Here is a 21,491-nt window from a genome sequence, read left to right as displayed (position 1 = left end):
CTCTCAGTCAGAACATGCTATATCATGTTTAGGTGGAAACTAGCGAGCTAACTTCCTGCTAACTTCTAACTCTGCTGAATTTCATAAATCCTGTTTTCATGGATGCCTGGATGTTAAACTTGATAGTTACACCTGGTAAAGCAGCAACACTGATCATTTTATTCAAGATGAAAGAATTTAGACAGTTTTTAACTCTCAGTGATGCCGCAGTGTTCGTTTGACTTTGGGACCTGAAAGGATGGAGTTTAGGACCCAGATCATTCCCAGATTTACGAGCACCTTAGTCCGACAAATACCGCTTGCATGTTCTACAAAAAAAAAAAAAGTGCTTTGGTGGGTATCTGATGGACAAACACCAAACCAGTTCCACATCGCTGAAGGGGCACCATTTTTACAAACCAATTCTGGTTCATCGGTTTTACTCAAAGATCTGCCGTGCTTTTTCGGCCATGTGCGTATGAAAACAAAGGCACTGCGCATGCGCGTTTTACTCATATTCTATCGCGATATTTCATTTTCCTATTGTTGCCTAACATTATACCGGTATTACCGTGAACGGTATGATATTGCCCAGCCCTAATAGCAACCCCTACCCAAGTGTTTGTGTGTTTGTCTTACTGAGGTCTACGCCATACTTGGCTCCGCCCCCTCCTTTAGGGACCCACCCCTTGCTGCGGAAGTGATGATAGACTGCATAGGAGCTGATGAAATCAGGACGCAGGGACCGAAACGTCCTCCACAGCTGCACGATGGACAGGGGTTCCTGACCAATCAGAGGTTAGTAGAGCAATAAGGTCAGAGTGGGAGGAGCTTTGAGTGAAACACATGAGGCGGAGAGAGAGAGACAGTTACCTGCTGCAGGTAGACGGACAGGCAGCCCAGACTGTAGACCAGGAAGAAGGCCTGAGGGCGACACAGACAAAGAAGCTGAACCTGTTGTGACCCAACAGCAGCTCTGAACACCTCACTGACATCTCAGCTTGTTCAGGTGGAGCAGGAGCTCACTGCTGTCAAACCTGACGGAGCTGAGGATTGTTGGTAATGTAGGACCTGCTGTGTGTCTGACACCCCTGGAAGTAACTGTGAAACCTGCTTAGTGCAGCTGAAAGCCTGAAACCACACAACCTTGAGACAACCATCACCATTATCTACCTGTGGGAGTGGATGATACTGTCATCGTGGAGGTGTCTAAATTCTTTCATCTGTAATAAAATGATCAGCGTTGCTGCTCTACCAGGTGTAACAATGAAGTTTAACATCCAGGCATCCATGAAAACAGAATTTATTAAATTTAACAGAGTTAGAAGTTAGCAGGAAGTTAGCTCGCTAGCTTCCACCTAAACATGATATAGCATGTTCTGACAGAGATTCAAACGTACAGCTCTGCTGTCACTTCAGACATAAATGAAGACAGAAAGCTAAGCAGCAGTTTGTAGGGTTACTGAAGTTGGGCTAGCTGGTATATGATGATGTGCTACGTGGTGGCTAGCGACACAGCTATGTTAGCATGACATAAAAACAAGAAGAAAAACAATATCTGAACACCTGAACCTGAAGTTCTACTTAAACAGCTGTTTGCTCAACTGGAAATCCCCCCCCCCCAACACACACACACACACACACACACACACACACACGTCAAACACGACTACATGAGAGAAACGATGCATTACCTCCTCCAGACTGAGCTGCAGGTACTCGGAGAGAAAGAACGGTGTCCGCCTCACCTCCCTGACCCCGCCTCCAGTCTGCGCGTACATACACAGTGATCAGATGTTAACTCCAGCTTCCTGCGATCATTAAAACAAGGACTGTTTTTCTCCTCCACCATGAAGACCCACCTCACTGTCAGAGACCACCAGGAGGAAACCAGGACCAGGAACCAGAGGAGCAGGATCAGGATCCGAGTCAGGATCACAGTCCAAACTGGAGTCGGAGTCCTGTTCTGAGCTGGAGGTGTTCACAGAGGACTGGTTCACACAAACTGAACTGCATCATCTGAATAAACCTAGACCACCTGACTGTGCTGAGAGCCATAACACGAGGAGAAACCACATGGACCCGTTTATGAACTTTGGCCTGAATGCCATTGTCTGCCTGCACAGATGTTTAGAGTCAAATTACTGACGATAATCGGCCAAATTCAGCCGAAGAAGCAACGACATAGTGTTTACGTTTTAGGTTTTATTTGTCCTCTCATGTTTGTCAGGTAAAGGAAGCAGAATCTAAAATTGACTGATTTTTAAATGGACCCTGGGTGCAGTGAAACAAAACACTACCTGCAGCTTCTCTTGGCCTCCGGCTCGACCTCTGACCCCCGTCTTGACCTCTTCATCTGGGGGCTGACTCCTCCTTCTTGCTCCGGCTCCTCCTTCCCCCTTTCACCATTCTCCTCTGCCTCCCCCTCCCCTCCCATCTGGTTCCTCACATCCTCCATTTGTATTGGCTGAGAAAGCCTGAGCAGGGTTTGATGAACAGCCTCTTCATCCCATCCCTGAGCAGACAGAGCTGACCCCACCCACTTGAGCAGCTCCTCATACCTGTGAGGTAAGAGGTGACATCACTGTGTGAGCAAACGACAACAGGAAGTGGTGTGATTAAGAATATAGACAGGAAGTGGTGTCACTAACCTGGCCTGTGAGACCACAGGTAGAAACACGCCTTCGTGTTCTGTAACAGAAACAGAGACCAGCTGACTCCAGAGAGCAGCTCTGATTGGAGGAGGCCGGAGATGATGTCATTGTGCAGGTGTAAACTCACGCTCCCATTGGTTGGAGATGTTGTGCTCCGGTCTGGATCTGGACAGAACCCCTTTACCAAAGTAACCCTGAAAAGAGCACAGGTGTTCAGCTGTCAGCACCTGGCTGCACTAAGGTGGATACAGGCAGAGCAGTGGGCGGGACTAAGCCTCTTTCCAATTTGATTGGCTGAGCTGTGAGCACACATGAATGATTGTCATCTCTAAAACCTGAGCCCTGTTTCAGTCCAGGGCGTCGCTGTGGAGGACTATAAATCCCTCAGAGTACACACTGATAATAAACTGGACTCGGTTTTAAACACCTCTGCTCTCTACAGGAAGGGCCAGAACCTCTGGGGTCCTTCAACATCTGTCTGACAATGCTCAGGATTTTCTATGAGCCTGTTGTGGTCAGCGCTATCCTCTGTGCTGTTGCATGCTGGGACAGCAGGTTGAGGGTCGCAGACGCCAACAGACTGAATAAACTGATCACAAGACCAGTAATGCTGTGGGGACGGAGCTGGACTCCGTTAGGGTGGTGTCTGAGAGGCAGATGTTGTCCAAGACAAAGACAATGCTGGACAATCCCTCCCACCCACTCCATGACGTGCTGGCCAATCACAGGAACACGCTCAGTGGGAGACTGAGATTACCCATAATGCACCACTGAATGACACAAGAAGTCATTCCTGCCTGTGGCCATCTCTGTGCAACTCCATCTAATACACACACATGGTGGAGTAGTTACAGTGTTTGTACGTCCTCCAGTGAAAACAACGTTTTACAGGTTAGAGTGAAAAATGTCAATCATGTATATTTAATCTCTGTAATAATCTGGATATTTATCATTGAGCTATTTGTTTAGTAGTGCTATTTCTTATTTTTTGTGACTTTGTAATATATTGTATTTAATTTATATATTTCATTTAGTTGAGTCTTTTATTGTTCTTACTCTTATTAATAAAGGATTCTGATTTAGTCATAAGTGCATCAATTCAATTTTATTTATCCAGCGCCAAATCACAACAACAGTCACCTCAAAGTGCTTTATATTGTACAGTAGATGTACAATAATACACACAGAGAAAACCCAGCAATCATATGACCCCCTATGAGCAGCACTTTGGCGACAGTGGGAAGGAAAAACTCCCTTTTAACAGGAAGAAACCTCCGGCAGCAAATTGCTGATGCACCTCACACTGCACCTGCTGGTCAGGATGTGACGTCAAATTGTGCGCTCGACACCAGGACCAGCGACAAACCAACTCTATTTCAGAAAGACACAACTTGTGTCCCAGTGGCCGGTGCTCACTGGGATAATTAATTATACTGGGACCTGGAGTGGAAGAAAATTTGGACCTTACCATAGAAAACTCCTGTTAGCCAACACAGTAAAGAAAATTCCTTTTAAAATCAAATAAAAATCATTCACTGTTTTGACCCCACCAGAACTTTTCTAGTAGGATATAAAAAAGACTGATGTTAACTGAAAGAAGAGATTCCTCACGTGTCTTTGTTTACGTTCTTTATCTCTCCTGGCACGATTTCTGTGCCTTTGTTGTTTCTATGATCTATTCTGACCGCTCTCTCTGTTATGGAAAAATATTGTTTGGCTTTTTTGACCCTGGAAATAAAGCAAACGAAGTTTATTTGATTCATTTACTAATCTTACTGGCTAAACCTCGTATACATCAATCCAAATTTTCTAAGGCAAACAAGGCAATATGTGCTTGTTTGATATGTTGTTTCAGCTCCAGGTTGTGTCTAACGGTCACTACACGAACCCCGTAACCGTCTGTGCCCGTGTTCTCACGCGCGGCTGTTAACTCTGCAGAGATGGGAGGGGCTCAGGTGAGGTGGGTGTGGTCAGACCTGGTCGTGGATCTTCTGGCTGTGTTCCGGATCACAGACCAGCACGTGCTGATTGAGGAGCTCTGCCTGGAAGTGGCTCCTCTCGCGCGGGCTGAGCGGCAGCGGAGCCTCAAGCTCCTCCGTGACCCGGAGGCGGCGCCGGGGAGCCCGGAAGTCCGCGTACATGCTGCCTGGGGTCGAACCGGGCCGGGACTGCGGGTTTGGCACTGCTAGTTGTTAGCCTCCGCGCGGTTTGTTTGGCTGTGGCTTCACCGAATCTCTGTCCGACAGGAACTGTCGGTCTCCTCCGTGTAGTTCCACCCCCAGTTCTTCTTCTTCGTGTTTAACGGCGGTTGGCAACCAACGTAAAGGAGCATTACCGCCTCCTACTGTTCCGGAGTATGGGTCAGACAGTGAGTTCACAAGCTGTATCAAAAAAAACCAAAAAACAGCCCTACACTCTGTCATAAACACCTATAGCCTTCAGAAACCCCACCAGTTCCCTCACCTGTGCCCTACTACCCTCCAACACACTCTTCAGATTAAATTCCCCACTCCTTCAATCTATTCTGCAGAACTGACCTCTCCACATCATAACCCTTGCACCGCAGTATTACATGCTCTACTGTCTCCACCTCCTCCTGGCACACTCCACAAAGCCCCGTCTCATGTTCTCCTATCATCAGTAGTGTATTATTTAATGCACAATGTCCCAGTCTAAGCCTGGTAATGACCACCTCATCTCTCCTACTACCCCTATACAACCTACTCTCTGCCACCTCCTTCTTAAGATGATACAATTGCCTGCCCTTACTCCCTGAATCCCACCGCTTCTGCCACTCCTGAACAACCTGCCTCCAAGCAACACCTTTCGCTTCAGATCCACTGCTTGCAATTTCCATCTCAGTCCTATTTTTAGTCAACGCTCTTTTCGCCAACCTATCCGCCTTTTCATTTCCACTGATCCCTACATGAGCTGGCACCCAAAGAAAGTGAATATTGCCACCACAACACCTTATTCTGCTGACAGTCTCCAGAATAGCATACAGCATGCCCTGCCTTGTCTTCGAACAAAACGATTGTAGACTTGAAAGAACAGCTGCCTAGTCAGAACATACTACCACCTGCCTGATTTTCGAACACTCTACCCATTTCAATGCTACCAAAATTGCTACCATTTCAACCGTGTACACTGCCAGTCCATCCGAAGTGCGTCTGTGTATTCCAATATTTTTTGACGGAACTGCTATTCCAAACCCTGTACTTCCAGTAACTGGACTTTTAGCACCATCCGTGAACACATGAATACACTCAGGGTATGCAGTCAACCTGTGAAAATGAAATGCTGAAACAAGATCGAATCTGCCTTTCAATGTACTCTTCAGATCCAGCAAATACCAGTCCACAGGAGGGGTCTCCAATAACCATGGGGGAACCACAGAGAACACTACTGCAGGACATATTTTAAGTTCATACACCTGACACTCCTTAGCCCACTGATTCCCCACCTTTCCAAAATGAGCCTTCTGACTTCTTCCATACTCCCAGCATTCCAAAAGTACCTCCTTTGTGGGATGTGCGTCACCATGACCACCAAGATGAACCCAGTAATTCACTGACACTTGCTTCCTCCTAAGATCTAGGGGCATTTCTCCCATCTCCACCTGTAGGGCACCGACTGGAGACATTTTAAAAGCTCCACAGCACACTCTAAGGGCTTCCGATTGCAGAACATCCAAACGTCTCAACACAGAAGGAGCTGCTGAACCATATGCCACACACCCATAATCAAAGACCGACCTAATTAATGCCTGGTAAAGTCTTTTCAAAGCAGAAGGGCTCGCTCCTCAACCCCTCCCAGCTACACACCTCATAACATTAATAACTTTTTTGCATTTGGTTTCAATCCGATCAATATGCTCCCGCCATGTCAGTCTCGAATCAAACACAACACCTAAGTACTTAAAAGAGCTCACTTTCCCAATTACCTTGTCATACAGTGTCAATGTCAAAGTCTCACTCACTTTTCTTTTGGTAAAGAACACCCAGTTCTTCTTCTTCGTCTTCTTCTTCTTCTTTCCCCGTAACCGCCCCCTGCGGGCTCCTGTCATCCTGAATCTGATGAACACTTCCTGTCAGGCTAAAAACGGAAGCTGTCCTTCCGGTAATGAATCGATCCATCCACGCTGCCAGCACCATCTGTGTGGATGCACTCCATCCATCTGCCACTAAAAGCCTCTGAAACAGGGGCGGATCTATGAGGTGGCACCCTAAAATAATCTCTCGACCAGTGTTGGTCAAGTTACTTGAAAAAAGTAATCAGTAACTAATTACTGATTACTTCCCCAAAAAGTAATCCCGTTACTTTACTGATTACTTATTTTCAAAAGTAATTAATTACTTAGTTACTTTTTAAAAACACGATTTACAACCTGAAGAGGTGATAAAGCGATAGATCTTTCAGCCCAATTCTACTTTTTCTGCATAATCCATCATACAAAATGTAATCAAATGGAAAAGTCTCTTTTTAAAACTTGTTTTATTAGTTTTAATCTTTTAACTTTATGCATCAAGCAAAAATTTAATTATATGCAACATTCTCTGACTGGAAGAAATTAGTTTAACATTTAAACCTATTTTCTGCACATTCCAGCACATAAAATAAAATATTTTTTGTGTTTACACTCAGTCTTTCAAATAGATGCAAGTAAAACACAGCAGAAAATAAATAAAGTCAAAGACTCAGCGGTCCTGTTGCTCTATTTTCACCTGTAAAGCAGGAGTGGGGTAGGCGGAGGTTTACCCTGGTGCAGGTGTGCCGCGGTCAGTGGAAGAATCCGCGAGTTTCTCTGTGAGTTTCCCATTACGTAGCTACTCGGTGCTTGTTGGAAGTTTAGGGGTTTTTTCACTGTAAAAAGAAGTTTTCTTCCCACGCACAGCGGACACTAATGTTTTTGTCACTTTTTATGGAATCAAACTCAAAGTAAGGTCAGTACTTCCACGCTTTAGATTAGATTAGATTAGATAGAACTTTATTAATCTCTCGGGTGGGTTCCTCTGGGAAATTCGATTTCTAAAAAAGCACAGCACGACAGAAGTTACAGAGTTACAGAATATTATATATATATACACACACACACACACACACACACACACACAAAATATATAAATACAGAGACAATATAAATAAAATATACGAAGGGGATAAATAGAATAAATAGGAATAAAAAATAAAAATACAAGTGAATTGCACATTTCAAGTATTGAGGTCTATTGCACTGTTGACTATTTACAAAAGGTATTGCACAGTGAGGTGAAGAGGCACTACAGCTTAGTTGTTCCCCCCTCCTTTGTCCTCCTGTTTCCCCTCCCTCTCCCCTCCAGAGAGGAGTTAAACAGTCTGATGGCGTGTGGGACAAAGGAGTTTTTAAGTCTGTTAGTTACGCTGCACGCTCATACTCTCTCCCACAATCGATATATGATCCATTGTTGATCTGCACACAGCTGTTGTGAATGGCGCACTCGCTTATGTCACTGTCATGAGACATTCTCGCAAAAAATCACGGTTTTAGTAACGCAGTAACGCAGCGTTCCTACGGGAAAGTAACGGTAATCTAATTACCGTTTTTGCAATAGTAATCCCTTACTTTACTCGTTACTTGAAAAAAAGTAATCAGATTACAGTAACGCGCCCATCTCTGCTCTCGACACCTGTACTGCCTCCCTGGGTTTGCATGTGATAATGTTCTTTATTAAAATAAGTTAGCATTAACACTTTGAGCCAGAGGTGGGACCAAGTCATTGTTTTGCAAGTCTCAAGTAAGTCTCAAGTCTTTATCCTCAAGTCTCAAGTCAAGTCTCAAGTAATGTCAGGCAAGTCAGAGTCGAGTCTCAAGTCACTGGTGTAAAAGTCCGAGTAAAGTCACAAGTCTGAAATTTTGAATTTCAAGTCCTTTCGAGTCTTTAAAAAAAAAAAAAAAAAAAGCATGTTGCAGTTATGCTAAATGTAAATATTAGACCATGTGATTTTTAAATCTGTGTTTTTCTCAACACATGACAAAATAGTGAACTTAGAAAATATACACAAATTGTGAAATTGCACCTCTTTAAAATGCAGCTCAATTAAACCTAGCTCCAAGAATAATTTTCACCGACAGTTCTGAGATAAGCTGCATGTTATTCTTGGATGCGCTTGTAGGACCGGCTTTAAAATCGCATGACAAAAATATCATACACATTAAAAAAAACTGCATCACCAACGTAGCCTGGACAACATTTGCTAGTTAGATGAAGTCATGAAGCACCACCTACCGTTCTTTATGCAACTTCAACTGTCGGAGAAAGTTGAAGTTGTTCCATCTCTGTCTGTGATTCTCTTCTTGCATGTTTTGCATGTTGCATTTCGGTTTTTTGTTGACTACTTCGTAGTTTATGTACCTGAAAAAAATAACTTTTTTGAGCTTTTTTTTTTTCTTTTTAAAAAAAATCTGGTTAATTTGATTGGCTGTGCTACAGCTCACGCACACATACGTACGGAGTGTGGTTTGAATAAATGATGCCCACTTTCTATATAATATGCGTGTAAAATTTTATATTTGGGGTGAAATATCAAGTCTTTTCAAGTAAACCGGTTGAAGTCCAATTCAAGTCCCAGGTCACTGCTGTAAAAGTCCAAGTCAAGTCACAGTCTTAGAACATTTTTTCAAGTCAAGTTTAAAGTCATAAAATTAATGACTCGAGTCTGACTCGAGTCCAAGTCATGTGACTCGAGTCCACACCTCTGCTTTGAGCCTAGCTACAAGTTAACACTAAATATAAATAGTAACACATATCGTATAATGTCACCCCCGCCCACATCTGTGCCAGAGCACATTTTGAGCAGGCTACTAAAACCAGAGTTATAAAAAATATATTCAATGAGTTTATATGGACAGCGAGTCATGAGATGTGAGAGATTTGTGATGTTTGAAGTATGTAGTTAGTGTGTTGTGTAGTCATTTGTTTTGTTTTGTGTGTCAGTGAGGGCACTTATGAACGTCACAAAGGCAGACTGCAGTGTAAACTCTGTCTCCAGGACGAGTGATCCACTTCCTGTTGTCAGACCTGCAGGTTTATCCCTGTGGGGGTTCTCCTCTGTCTTGTGGTGGACAAACTACTTTTTCTTATTGTGTCACCTGATTGTTCTTTAATTGTAGTTTTAGTAGTATTCTTAAAAGGTTGTACCAAAATCACCAGATGCATCGGCTGCATTTTTAGGTCTGTAGTTGTGTAAAACTTTATTGTTTATCAAATTTGTGCATATGTTTTTAAAATAAAATGAATGTTTTTATGTTCTTGTGTGATTTCAGATCAGTTGTAGGTTGTGCTGAAAAAACAATGAAACAAACAAGGTGAGAAAAAATGAATAATAAATGTAAAATCAAACGTAGTTAAAAGTGAGCCGTTATATCCTGAAGCCCAGCGGGTTAATTTTTGTGTAAATTTAAGCAAACAATTTCATTACTTGTAATAAAAAGAGTGAAACTGAAGTTAGACTTGTGTTTGTAACTGAACCATGTTTTGTAGCTTTCTGGATTTTATACTTATTGGGCTGCATATTTATTTATTATACAGGCTATACCAGGGGTCGGCAACCTTTTTGATGATGAGTGCCATCTAAATTTCCTCAGAAGTCAATGTGCCATATGATTGCATTAGCAATAGATTTAATAACGCTCTATATCAACAGTTACACACTATATAGGACAACTTTATAGAATTATATTTGAATATTTGTTCGCAGATGTTGGCAGCTATCAGCGAATAGTTATCAGCTATTATGAAACAAAAAAAGACTTTTTATCCATAACAGCAAATAACTGTACAACAGAAAATGCAAATGCTATTTATGGTGTCCTCACAACAATAAGAAAAATAAACTGGGCCAACATGGCATGTTTGTTAACACAGAGACACACATGTTAATGTGATCTCTGGTCTCCAGCATTCAGACGGCTACCTGAGGACAGTCATGTGAGAGAAAATCTGCTCACACAGACATGTAGAGCCAAGGGGCGATCGTGGCTCAAGAGTTGGGAGTTCGCCTTGGAAGGTTGCCGGTTCGAGCCCCGGCTTGGACAGTCTCGGTCGTTGTGTCCTTGGGCAAAACACCCGTTGCCTACTGGTGGTGGTCAGAGGCACACAGCATCTTCTCATCGTCGGCTTCCTGTTTATCACAGAAGTCCTAACGTTGGCTTATGAACGGTCCTGCTCCTCCATACCTCTCTGATGTTCTTCAGCCTTGTATTCCCTCGCCGGCCCTTAGATCAGCTGACCAGCTGCTTTTGGTTGTCCCGAAAACTAGGCTGGAGCTTGGAGGAGAACTTTTTCAACTGTGTCTCCCAAACTTTGGAATACGTTGCCTTTAAATATGAGACAGGCATCTTCGCTTCCTGTTTTTAAGTCTCTTTTTCCGTTTGGAGCGGTGTGAGCTGATGTGCTCTTTGTTTTGTTTTTGTGCAGCATTTTGTGTTTTTAAATGTGCTCTTTAACTGAAAGCAGGCCTGTGATTACAGGACATTGAAATCCCAGAATGCACTGCAGCTCAGGTCCCGTTTCCGTGACAACACTGCCCACGCAGTCCAAAGGTCGCCTTGTTCGAGGGGAAAAAGTGACAGGTGAGCCTGGTCACGTGACCATCGTTGTGACTGCACCCACAACCCGATAGGCTGGGGCCAGACAGTGATGTTATCTGATAGGCTGTAACCGCGCAGACGGTTGAAAAGGAGAAGGAGAGAAGAAGAGGAAGGCAGAAGTCAAAGAGGAGAAACGGAGGAGCAGGACGAGAGGAGACGAGAGAGGAGGAGGTGATGGAGCGCAGCGTGATCCGTCTGACTCACTGTCAGAAGGAGATCTTCTGCTTCTCTGTGCCGGAGCAGTGCCCGAGCTGCGGGGAGGAGCTGAGGGGGAGCAGACTGCAGGAGGCGCCGGTCAGCCTCCCCTCCCCCTTCACCAATGGGCACAAGACCTCCTGCTGCCTGCTGGTCACACCTGCACACGACAACCTGGACAGGTAACACACACACACAGGTGAAGGTACTCAGGTGTTTACACACAGGTGAGCACACTGCCAGGTACACAGTCAGTGTACCCACAGGAACATGAAGAAGTTTGAACCAGTCATCATACTGGACCAGGTGATACGAGTATAACCAGTGTACCCAGTAGAATTACTAAACCAATCCCACCAGTCCAATCAGTGTACCCAGTCTAACCAGTGTATCCTGCTGTTTGATCCTCAGAGACTTTGATGGGGCGGCTGATCTTCACACCGGCATCTCCAACACCAAAGGTAGGTCTCTGAGGTCAAAGGTCACCTGGTGATCGTGGGCTCAGGTGCGAGCAGACAGGTGGAGGCTTGGTCAGGTGTCGTTTCAGCTTCAGATCAAACGTTCGCAGACAGTCACCATCCTCTCGCAATAGGACGCTACATGATCGCTGACCACGCCCCCGACCTGCCATATCCCTGATTTAATCTAATCAAAGACGTTCAACCACGTCTCAGTTCGGTCACAGCGACAGGAAGGACGAAGCCGAGTGCAGAGCGTCATTGTCAGTCGGCGACTTTACCGACTGACACCAAAATCAAACTTTCAGACACGTTTAAACATTTCATTTATTTATTTCACACTTGGTACAACAGTTCCACAGTTAGTTCTTTCAGACAAACCAACCACACTTTCTATCAGTAAAGCACCAACCTGTGTGAAAAGAGCAGGAAGAAGAAAATATTCTTATTAAACCCGCCCCCTCTCTACAATCCAACTTATTCATCCGGTTGTTCAGTCTGACGTCACTAGCCGTGTCTGGGTCTAAACTCCGCTGCAGGTCCATATATCAAACATCACTATGGCATTACTGAGAGTTGAAAAACTGTCTAAAGTCTTTCATCTTTAATAAAATGATCAGCGTTCTGCTCTACCAGGTGTAACAATTGAGTTTAACATCCAGGCATCCATGAAAACGGAATTTATGACATTTAACGGAGTTAGAAGTTAGCAGGGAGTTAGCTCGCTAGCTTCTATCTAAATACAATATAGCATGTCCTGACTGCGGGGTTTTGGAAACAAATTAAAACGTACAGCTCTGTTATCACTTCCAAGCATAAATGAAGACAGAAAACTAAACAGCAGTGACGTTTGTAGGGTTACTGAAGTTGGCTAGCTGGTATATAATGATGTGCTACGTGACCGCTAGCGACACAGCTATGTTAGCATAATATAAACAAGCTAACTTTTTTTCCACTGATAAAAGTTAACGTGAGTGTTCTCGGTGGTCAGGAACAAATGTAATCGCATGGCAGGATGCTGTAAAAGGACCAAACTTCAGCCAGGAGAACAACTGAGATAATCCATCCACAATACGAGGTTAGTCATTCATATACTGCTGCATGGGCTGGGCTGTAGTTACATCCTAAGGTTTTAAAAACTGAGCTTAAATAAATGATTAGGGTAATAAAAGCCGAGGGAGGTCAACAGTGATCACTGACTGTTTTAGGAGCTTTTTGAGATCAAATAGAAGAAAATACAAAACATTAAACATGTTAACAACACAAAAGCCATATTAAACGCAGACTACTTTAGACCCGGAAGTAGGATTCGTCGCGTCATCACTGAACAACCGATTGACACAGCGGTTGGCATCCAAAAAGACATCAAGGAACCAACACCAGGGGCGGAGCGTGGGGGTGGCTTACTGGGCTTAAGCCCGGGTTGTTTGTCAGCGGGTATTTTGGAGTGTAATTTTTTCATAGTTAGATGCTGGCTGACAACTGTATAAAACAAAAAGTACACACAATATTCGAAGCACATAGTGCACACTGTGGGAATTTACGACTGTGCGTGAATCCCCCCTGATATTGGTATGATCCAAGCTCAGGCACTAAGCGACTGAGCGAGGGGGCGGGGCAGCTGCTGCCTGTGAGTGCGCTGTTGGAGAGAACGGAGCCAGCCATACTAAGGAGAGCTTAAGTTTGACAGGTACCAAAGCAAATCATTCGTACTGTACAAATAATGTAAATATGACGGTGCATCACGAAAGATTGATATCAAACTGATCACTTGACCCATATTACGTTACTTGCTCTTCAAGTGAATCAACAAATGGCGAAATGAAAAGCCGAACAAATGCTATTTTTTTAGAGTCTTAGCTTACGTGTGTTTATTTCATATTTTCAGTTCTTACCCTCCCCGACTAAATCGGTTTCAGTTATGTACTGAAATATAAGAATGGACATTAGAGGCTTCTTTCAAAGAAAAAACTCAGGTAAATGTTATTTTATATATTATGCTTTGTATGTTGTTCAGTATATTTCTATGCAAAACAAGAGGGATTTCAGTACACAGCAGGATATTCACATTTGTAACCAGATATTTACACTTTAGGGAGAAAACATAAAACATTTTTACTGTACAACATCAATTTAGAGTAAACTTTTGTTTTAGATAAATATTGAAATATCTTTTGAATTAGTTAAATGTCAGAATAAAGAGAGACAGAGCTGTCTATTTTTTATCACTTTCATCAAATTAGGAGTACATAGTACACTAAGTTTATTGTTAATTAATAAGAAACTCCAGACGATTCCATTCTGAGCTGAAGAAGCTTCTGATGGTTCAGTAGAGTCCATGTGAGTATTGGTGGCACAGCTGTGGATGCATATAAGGCAAAACACAGAGCCTGTTTCTGTGACATGGGAAAATCAAGAGATGTCAACAAAACACCAGGAACAGAACTGTGGAGCTCCATAAGTGTGGCTCAAGTTTGAATACAATTTGGTGCCATTTGCAATTAAGAAATACAGATAGTTTCTCTCTTTACTCTTAAAGTTAACAAATATGTTTTTTATATTTATCAATCTAAAAAAAATAAACATTTAGTCTGATTTGATGTTACAATTAAAAAAGTGTTTTTATCTGAAGAGTTTGTAAATATCTGGTCAACTGATATTTGATGATTGTCAGCACAAAGAGGAGAGAGGAACGAGAGGGAGATAGTGAGGACAGAACAGATGAACAAGAGCAGGTGAGACACACATGTTAGTCAAATGGTTGTTTACCAAAAGTATCACCGTATCATAGGTCCTCATGTATCTCGTACCTAGTGTTTCTTTTTAGGTTTGTTATTTTTCAAATTCTATATTTATTAAGTTATGCAGGCTTGTTTGCACAACAAGGCTAAATAATTATATAAACTTTTCTCAATCTAAATATTGTAGAATTAAAAAATAAGTGTAGTGCAGGTCTATGATGATTTTTAGTGCTGCTATCATCTAGTTCTGATTCTGGTTCTGTCTTGGTTAAGTCCTCAGTAGTCCTGATTTTGAACTGTTGTAGTCCTGTTTTAATTCCGGATCAGTTCTGGGTCTGGTTGAATTGGGGTTTAGTCCTCGTGTCTTGATACAGCCCTGACTTTGTTCTGCCTTGCTGCTTAATTAAAAAACTAGTTTAAGGTGTCCTGCACATGTGATATATATTTTTCCCTATATGAAGTCATTCTTTTTTGAACAAAACTCAAAACAGAGCCTATTAATCTTTCAGTCATTTCTACCCCCCCACAAGAAAAAAAAATCCCACATCATACTACCCTTTAGGGCTAAGCCCTGGGTGTTTCAAATGTCTGGCTCCGCCTCTGGAACAAACTGACATTAACATTTATCTCCGGTCCTAACAACACATTTACAATCAGAATATACCACCCCACATAGTAACAAGGAGAAAAGATGAGTAAATAAAATAATGGATCCTTTTTCAATGAACTCCAATTTCATATTGAGTTATCGTTTTATACATGTAACACTTTTTAAAACAATGTAAATTTATACAATCTTTAAATGATAATGAAGAGAGTTCCACAGTCGTATACCCCTAACCGTTGGACTCATTAATCTTTGTGTAGTCCTAGCTAGCTGATGCTTAAAATAAAATTTCCTTCTGCTTCTTCTCCCCCCGAACACAGTTAAAAATACTCTTTGTAACTTAAAAGGCAAAATATTATTTTTAGCCTTAAACTAATTAATAGATGTCCGTAGTTTCACTAAATCTCCTAATTTTAATAATTTAGATTTTATAAATAATTTATTTGTTATGTTCTCTAAATTTAACGTTATGAATCATTCATCTCAGACAGATGTGATGTGATCCTCCCACGCAGCGCCTGACAGATTTCAGCTCTGCAGCCAAACAATGATCAATAATCAATGTGATCGATGACCTGTGGCCAGTGATCAGAGTGATCAGCTCCTCCTACCTGTGTGCAGGTGTTGTGTATAACTACACTCGTGGCGGCGTCCGCAGGGATCAGAGCGGCTGGGAGCGCAGCATCAGCGTCCCTCTGGTCCGACCCGACATGTTCCACCTGCTCGCTCAGTGGGACCAGTACCTGGAGCGCTTCTCTGACGGGCCTATGTGGGACCCTGCCTGGCACAGGTAACTCACACCTGACCTTCCTGACAGTTTACCTGAGAGCTGTTTGAAGGCAGGAAGCTTGAACGCGTTCTGTCGTTATGAGCCTCCCTCGCTGTCAGACAGGTTCGAGGTGACCCGCGGTGGTTGCCAGACACAGGCGTGTTTCGCCGCCACGGCGCCTTCACCACCATCACCACCATCACCACCATCACCTGCAGGTGTAGAAATCTGTCGACAGCTTTTCTCTCTGTGTGTCGCAGGTTTGATGAAAACAACCACAACTGCTTCAGCTTCTGCTTGCACTTTGTGAACGGCGTTCTGGCAGCCGAGGGCCGCGGCGCTCTGAGCAGAGACGACTTCACCCACACCTTCATCCTGCCGAGGATGAGGAGGGTGTCCAAATACACCACGCTGTACCGGCACATCCAGAAACACCAGTTCTACAAGGTGGACCGACAGCAGCACGCTCAGGGGGCGGAGCCCAGCAGCTGAGCAGCTGTCATTGGTCACATGTGACGCTTCAGTGTCAGACCTGATGTGCAATGAACTGACCTTCACACACGCACACACACAGACACACAGCTTTGGTTCGTGTCTGTGTGTGTGAGGATTTGAACCTGGGGCTGCTCGTCCTCCACCTGATCTTCTTTAGCTCGTTAGTTGTGTGAATTTTGACCTTTTGTTGTCCCTGAGCCACACCGAGGGTCTCAGAGGAAATTACATCTTTTATTTTATTCTGAAATAAAGTTTCTTAAATCACACTTCCTGCAGCTCTCTGGCGTGGAGCTGCAGGTTTTCACCCTCAGGGGGCAGAATGTGGCGGGATGGTCATCACCATGACCGTGAAAGTACGACCATGCAGCATTTAAAGCGTGGAAGTACTCACATTACTTTGAGTTTTAGTTCATAAAAAGTGATAAAAACATTAGCGTCCACTGTTCACTCTGCGTGGGAAGAAAACTTCTTACAGCGAAACATTAAACTTCAGATCTCAGCGAGCAGCGAGCACGCTGCCACGGGAACGTGACATTCACAGAGAAACCCCCGGATCCTCCCACTGACATGACCGCTGTGGGCAAACCTCCACCCGCCCCACTCCTGCTAAACAGGTGACAATAAATTTAAGAGCTACACGACTCAGTCTGCTGATTTTATTTATTTTTACTGTGTTTTACTTGCATCTATTTAAAGAGTGTAAACACAAAACATGATTTATTTTATATGCTGCAGGTATAGGTTTAAATGTTAAACAAGTTAAATTTCTAAACACTGTTGCATATATTTAAATTTGCTTGATGAAAGATTAAAACAAATAAAATAAGTTTTAAAAAGAGACTTTTTCATTTGATTACATTGTGATGGATTATGCAAAAAATAGATGGCAAAGTCAATTCAATTTTATTTATATAGCGCCAAATCACAACAAAAGTCGCCTCAAGGCGCTTCATAGAGATACAGAGAAAAACCCAACAATCATATGACCCCCTATGAGCAAGCACTTTGGCGACAGTGGGAAGGAAAAACTCCCTTTTAACAGGAAGAAACCTCCGGCAGAACCAGGCTCAGGGAGGGGCGGGGCCATCTGCTGCGAGTTGGGGTGAGAGAAGGAAGACAGGATAAAGACATGCTGTGGAAGAGAGACAGAGGTTAATAACAGATATGATTCAATGCAGAGAGGTCTGTTAACACATAGTGAGTGAGAAAGGTGACTGGAAAGGAAAAACTCAATGCATCATGGGAATCCCCCGGCAGCCTACGTCTATTGCAGCATAACTAAGGGAGGATTCAGGGTCACCTGGTCCAGCCCTAACTATATGCTTTAGCAAAAAGGAAAGTTTGAAGCCTAGATCTTGAAAGTAGAGATAGTGTCTGTCTCCTGAATCCAAACTGGAAGCTGGTTCCACAGAAGAGGGGCCTGAAAACTGAAGGCTCTGCCTCCCATTCTACTTTTAAATACTCACTTTGGTTGTGTATCATGTTTTTAAAAAGTAACTAAGTAATAAAGTAACTAATTATGTTTGAAGATAAATAATCTGTAAAGTAACACAACACATACATAAAGGCGTGTGCTGCTGAACTTGGGGAGCCGCTACAACGAGTCTTCAACCTCAGTCTGCGACTGGGGAGAGTGCCCGCCCTATGGAAGACATCCTGCATCGTCCCGGTCCCCAAAAAGAACCGGCCCAATGAGCTGAATGACTTCCGACCGGTGGCACTGACGTCACATCTTATGAAGACTCTAGAGCGGCTCTTCCTCAACCTCCTCCGACCACAGGTACAACATGCCCAGGACCCACTACAGTTTGCATACAAGGCGGGTGTCGGAGTGGAGGATGCCATCCTGTACCTCCTACACAGAGCCCACTCACACCTGGATGGGGGAAAAGGCACGGTCAGGATCCTGTTTCTTGACTTTTCCAGTGCCTTTAATACCATCCGGCCCTGTATGCTTCAGGAAAAACTGAACAGGATGGAGGTGGACCCCTGCCTGGTGGCTTGGATCTCCGACTACCTCACCGACAGACCACAGTACGTCAGGCTGAAGGACATCACGTCTGACACTGTGGTCAGCAGCACAGGAGCACCACAGGGAACTGTGCTGTCCCCTCTTCTCTTCACCCTGTACACCTCTGACTTCTGCTACAACTCTGAATTATGCCATCATTCAGAAGTTTGCAGATGACACGGCCATCATGGGGTGTATCTGGGATGATCAGGAAGAGGAGTACAGAAGTCTGGTGAGGAACTTTGTCGCATGGAGTCACACAAACCACCTGCAACTCAACACCTCAAAGACTAAGGAACTGGTTGTGGACTTCGGGAGGTCCAGAGAAGGTCCACTGCCGGTTCAGATAGAGGGGGAGGAGGTGGGGTGTCAACAAGTACAAGTACCTCGGGCTGTGGGTGGACAATAAACTGGACTGGTCATGCAACACAGAGCACCTGTATAAAAAAGCCCAAAGCCGACTGTACTTCCTCAGGAGGCTGAGGTCTTTTAACATCTGCAGGAAGCTCCTGAGGATGTTTTACCAGTCGTGGTTGCTGGAGTACTTTTCTATGCTGTGGTGTGCTGGGGGAGCAGCACAGCAAAGAAGGACTCATGCAGGCTGGAGAAACTGATCAGGAGGGCTAGCTCTGTGGTCGGCATGACCGTCCTGTAAAAAACAGAATCGTCTCGTATTCAGAGAAATTATATTATGCGTTTGTATTGAGGTGAAAAGGAAACAAGTTTGTCCCGTGACTTCAGCTAGAATGGAAAAAGACACAAAGCTGGAGTTATTCTGTCTTTAGCTGCACAGCTGCCTCTTCTTCTCTCATTCTCTCCCCTCCCTCTCCTGTTCTACTTCAATCATGAAACTGATCAAGTGATCAGCTGATCAGCTTTTCTCTTTGTTTGTTTATCGCCCACTTTGCGCCAGAAAGAGGAAACCAGCGAGATGTCGCGCTAAACAACAGCAGCACGTTTGCATCAGCTGTTGTTAGAATTTATTTAATATTAATTTCTAGTATCAGCTGATGTTTGCTGGAGCCACAGCTGTAAAGCTGCTGGTCATGATGTCGGTTTTATCTGGTGAGAGGGAAACATGAAGATGAAACCAGGAGATGTCCTTACTGAATCATCAGAGCTGAACAGGTGATGGAGAAACAGGTTTACCTTTTAGGTGACATGAATGAGTTGAAGGAGTTATGAACTGTTTCTGAGAGACAAATAACACCAGGATCCTTTTCTATGTAGCTGACAGCTGGTAACTGTGCAGGGGCGGGTCTAGCAAAGTTTGCCAGGGGGCCAGGTAGGGCATTAACAGGGAGGGGGCACAAAGAAATACTTTTCTTTCTTATTCTCATTTAAAATGTCTCAGCTTAGCCAATAGACACATTAGTTGTGCCTCTTCTTAATGACAGTATCTTAGCTAACAACCCCAACTACCAGATTCAACTTGTAATTGGCTAAAAATCACTTAGCCTACCAGTGAGAGGGACGTTGCTAGCTGTCAGTTTTTTCAAGCAATGTTGAAATTTCCACATTCGACACTTCAGGAGCTGTCTGCTCAGCGCAGCATCAGCACCACGGAAATACACGGATACATCCGTAAACTGACAATCCGAAGCTTTAATGACATGGATTTGTCTCGCATTAACTGTTGCAGTGTTGGGAAGGTTACTTTTAAAATGTATTCCATTACAGATTACAGATTACATGCCCCAAAATGTATTCTGTAACGTATTCCGTTACGTTACTCAATGACAGTAACGTATTCTGAATACTTTGGATTACTTAATATATTATCATGCTTTTTACAACAACGTGAATGTACTATTGCTGTGTGATTTATTACTATTACTGAAGGTCCGCGACTCCGAACTGTAGTAAAGGGACCTCTGACTAATACGGCGGGGTCCCTGTCGGCTCGTAGCCGAAAAATAGCTTTACTTTGTTGTGTGGGTCAACTTTTCTTGCGAGAGACAGAGAGAGGCGTTGAAAGGCTGCTCCAACGGAACTTATTGTTTCGGAGGAAAACACGAACACGGTGTACAGTCGAGTCTTAATAGCTTACTTACAACTGGGCTCGTCAGGCACTCTTCTTGGCTGCAGTGGTTATTATTATATTTACATGCTTCCAGCTCCCGTTTTTCCTCGATGACAACTCGTACCTTTCCACTCCCCTTTTTCTCCCTCCTCGCGCTCACAGACCATAACGTGTATGGCAGTCCATTCTCCCTGCAGCACGGACTACACTGCCCATGATGCTACATTCTTTAGAGCTATGCTTGTAGCATTCTGCCTGTTAGCTTAGCACAACAACAACAACGAAAAGGCGCTCTCTCACCCAGGAAACACACAGTCGCAGAGAGAGAGAGAGAGCGTCGCCCTGTAACCATGGCAACCGTAACGCTGCCGCCTGGAACAACAGAACGTAGCTGTCAAACAAAACCCAAACAGTCCTGACCCGCGACAAAATGAAACAGGAAAGTACCGCAGTGTAATCCATTTATTTCAACAAAGTAACTGTATTCTGAATACCACCTTTTTAAACGGTAACTGTAACGGAATACAGTTACTCATATTTTGTATTTTAAATACGTAACGGCGGTACATGTATTCCGTTACTCCCCAACACTGCTGTTTGGAAACAGAGGACATCGAAATGCAGCTGATTGAACTGAAAAGCTCGACTCCGTCCGCTCAAAGTTTGCAGAACTACAAATGCAGCTGGAATCCACAGCTGTGTGTGTTCATGGAGCTGCATTTTCACCTGCTGGACATCACACCTGACAACTTTAACTGTCTTCAGAACATTGCAGAGGCCTTATTGACAGTATAGCGCTTTTTACTAGTCCCTAAGGACCCCAAAGCGCTTTACACAACCAGTCATCCACCCATTCACACACTGGTGATGGCAAGGTACAGCCGCCCTGGGGCGCACTGACAGAGCCGAGGCTGCCGGATACTGGCGCCA

At 43.8% G+C, this 21,491-nt stretch overlaps 2 protein-coding genes across 4 annotated transcripts in view; one reads left to right on the top strand and one right to left on the bottom strand.

Annotated features, from left to right (window-relative positions):
- Positions 1–4,930, bottom strand: part of tsen2 (TSEN2 tRNA splicing endonuclease subunit) — a 9,597-nt gene extending 4,667 nt beyond the window's left edge. For 2 of the 3 annotated variants that reach the window (XR_006053040.1, XM_005948146.3), the window contains exons 1-8: positions 4,610–4,929; positions 2,761–2,827; positions 2,631–2,670; positions 2,280–2,540; positions 1,842–1,950; positions 1,674–1,748; positions 853–903; positions 619–763 (exon numbers count right to left, since the gene is read on the bottom strand). Coding sequence is in view for 1 of the 3 variants with exons in the window: in XM_005948146.3 (XP_005948208.1) it covers positions 619–763; positions 853–903; positions 1,674–1,748; positions 1,842–1,950; positions 2,280–2,540; positions 2,631–2,670; positions 2,761–2,827; positions 4,610–4,774 (913 nt within the window). In the remaining 2 variants the exon portion in view is untranslated. Of the gene's footprint in view, positions 1–618; positions 764–852; positions 904–1,673; positions 1,749–1,841; positions 1,951–2,279; positions 2,541–2,630; positions 2,671–2,760; positions 2,828–4,609 lie in introns of all 3 variants that reach the window. The other variant, XR_006053039.1, reaches the window with a different exon arrangement.
- Positions 4,931–10,836: 5,906 nt separating this feature from the next.
- LOC121812402 (MKRN2 opposite strand protein-like) lies at positions 10,837–17,130 on the top strand. Its single transcript, XM_042214493.1, has 4 exons — positions 10,837–11,639; positions 11,869–11,918; positions 15,885–16,053; positions 16,293–17,130. The coding sequence occupies exons 1-4, from the start codon at positions 11,437–11,439 to the stop codon at positions 16,522–16,524; spliced, it is 654 nt and encodes a 217-aa protein (XP_042070427.1). The 5' UTR covers positions 10,837–11,436; the 3' UTR covers positions 16,525–17,130.
- The last annotated feature ends 4,361 nt before the right edge of the window (positions 17,131–21,491 follow it).

This window comes from Haplochromis burtoni, unplaced genomic scaffold (assembly GCF_018398535.1).
Source record: "Haplochromis burtoni strain Fernald_Lab_line unplaced genomic scaffold, NCSU_Asbu1 Contig_575, whole genome shotgun sequence".
Taxonomy (NCBI): Eukaryota; Metazoa; Chordata; class Actinopteri; order Cichliformes; family Cichlidae; genus Haplochromis; species Haplochromis burtoni.
The sequence above is the reverse complement of the archived record's forward strand: the minus strand, read 5'-3'. Positions and strand labels throughout refer to the sequence as shown.

Excerpts from the sequence above, each read along its gene's own strand:
- LOC121812402 (XM_042214493.1), top strand. The coding sequence starts at position 11,437 with ATGGAGCGCAGCGTGATCCGTCTGACTCACTGTCAGAAGGAGATCTTC. Across the intron at positions 11,640-11,868 it reads GCACACGACAACCTGGACAG|AGACTTTGATGGGGCGGCTG; the intron begins GTAACACACACA and ends TTTGATCCTCAG. Across the intron at positions 11,919-15,884 it reads CGGCATCTCCAACACCAAAG|GTGTTGTGTATAACTACACT; the intron begins GTAGGTCTCTGA and ends ACCTGTGTGCAG.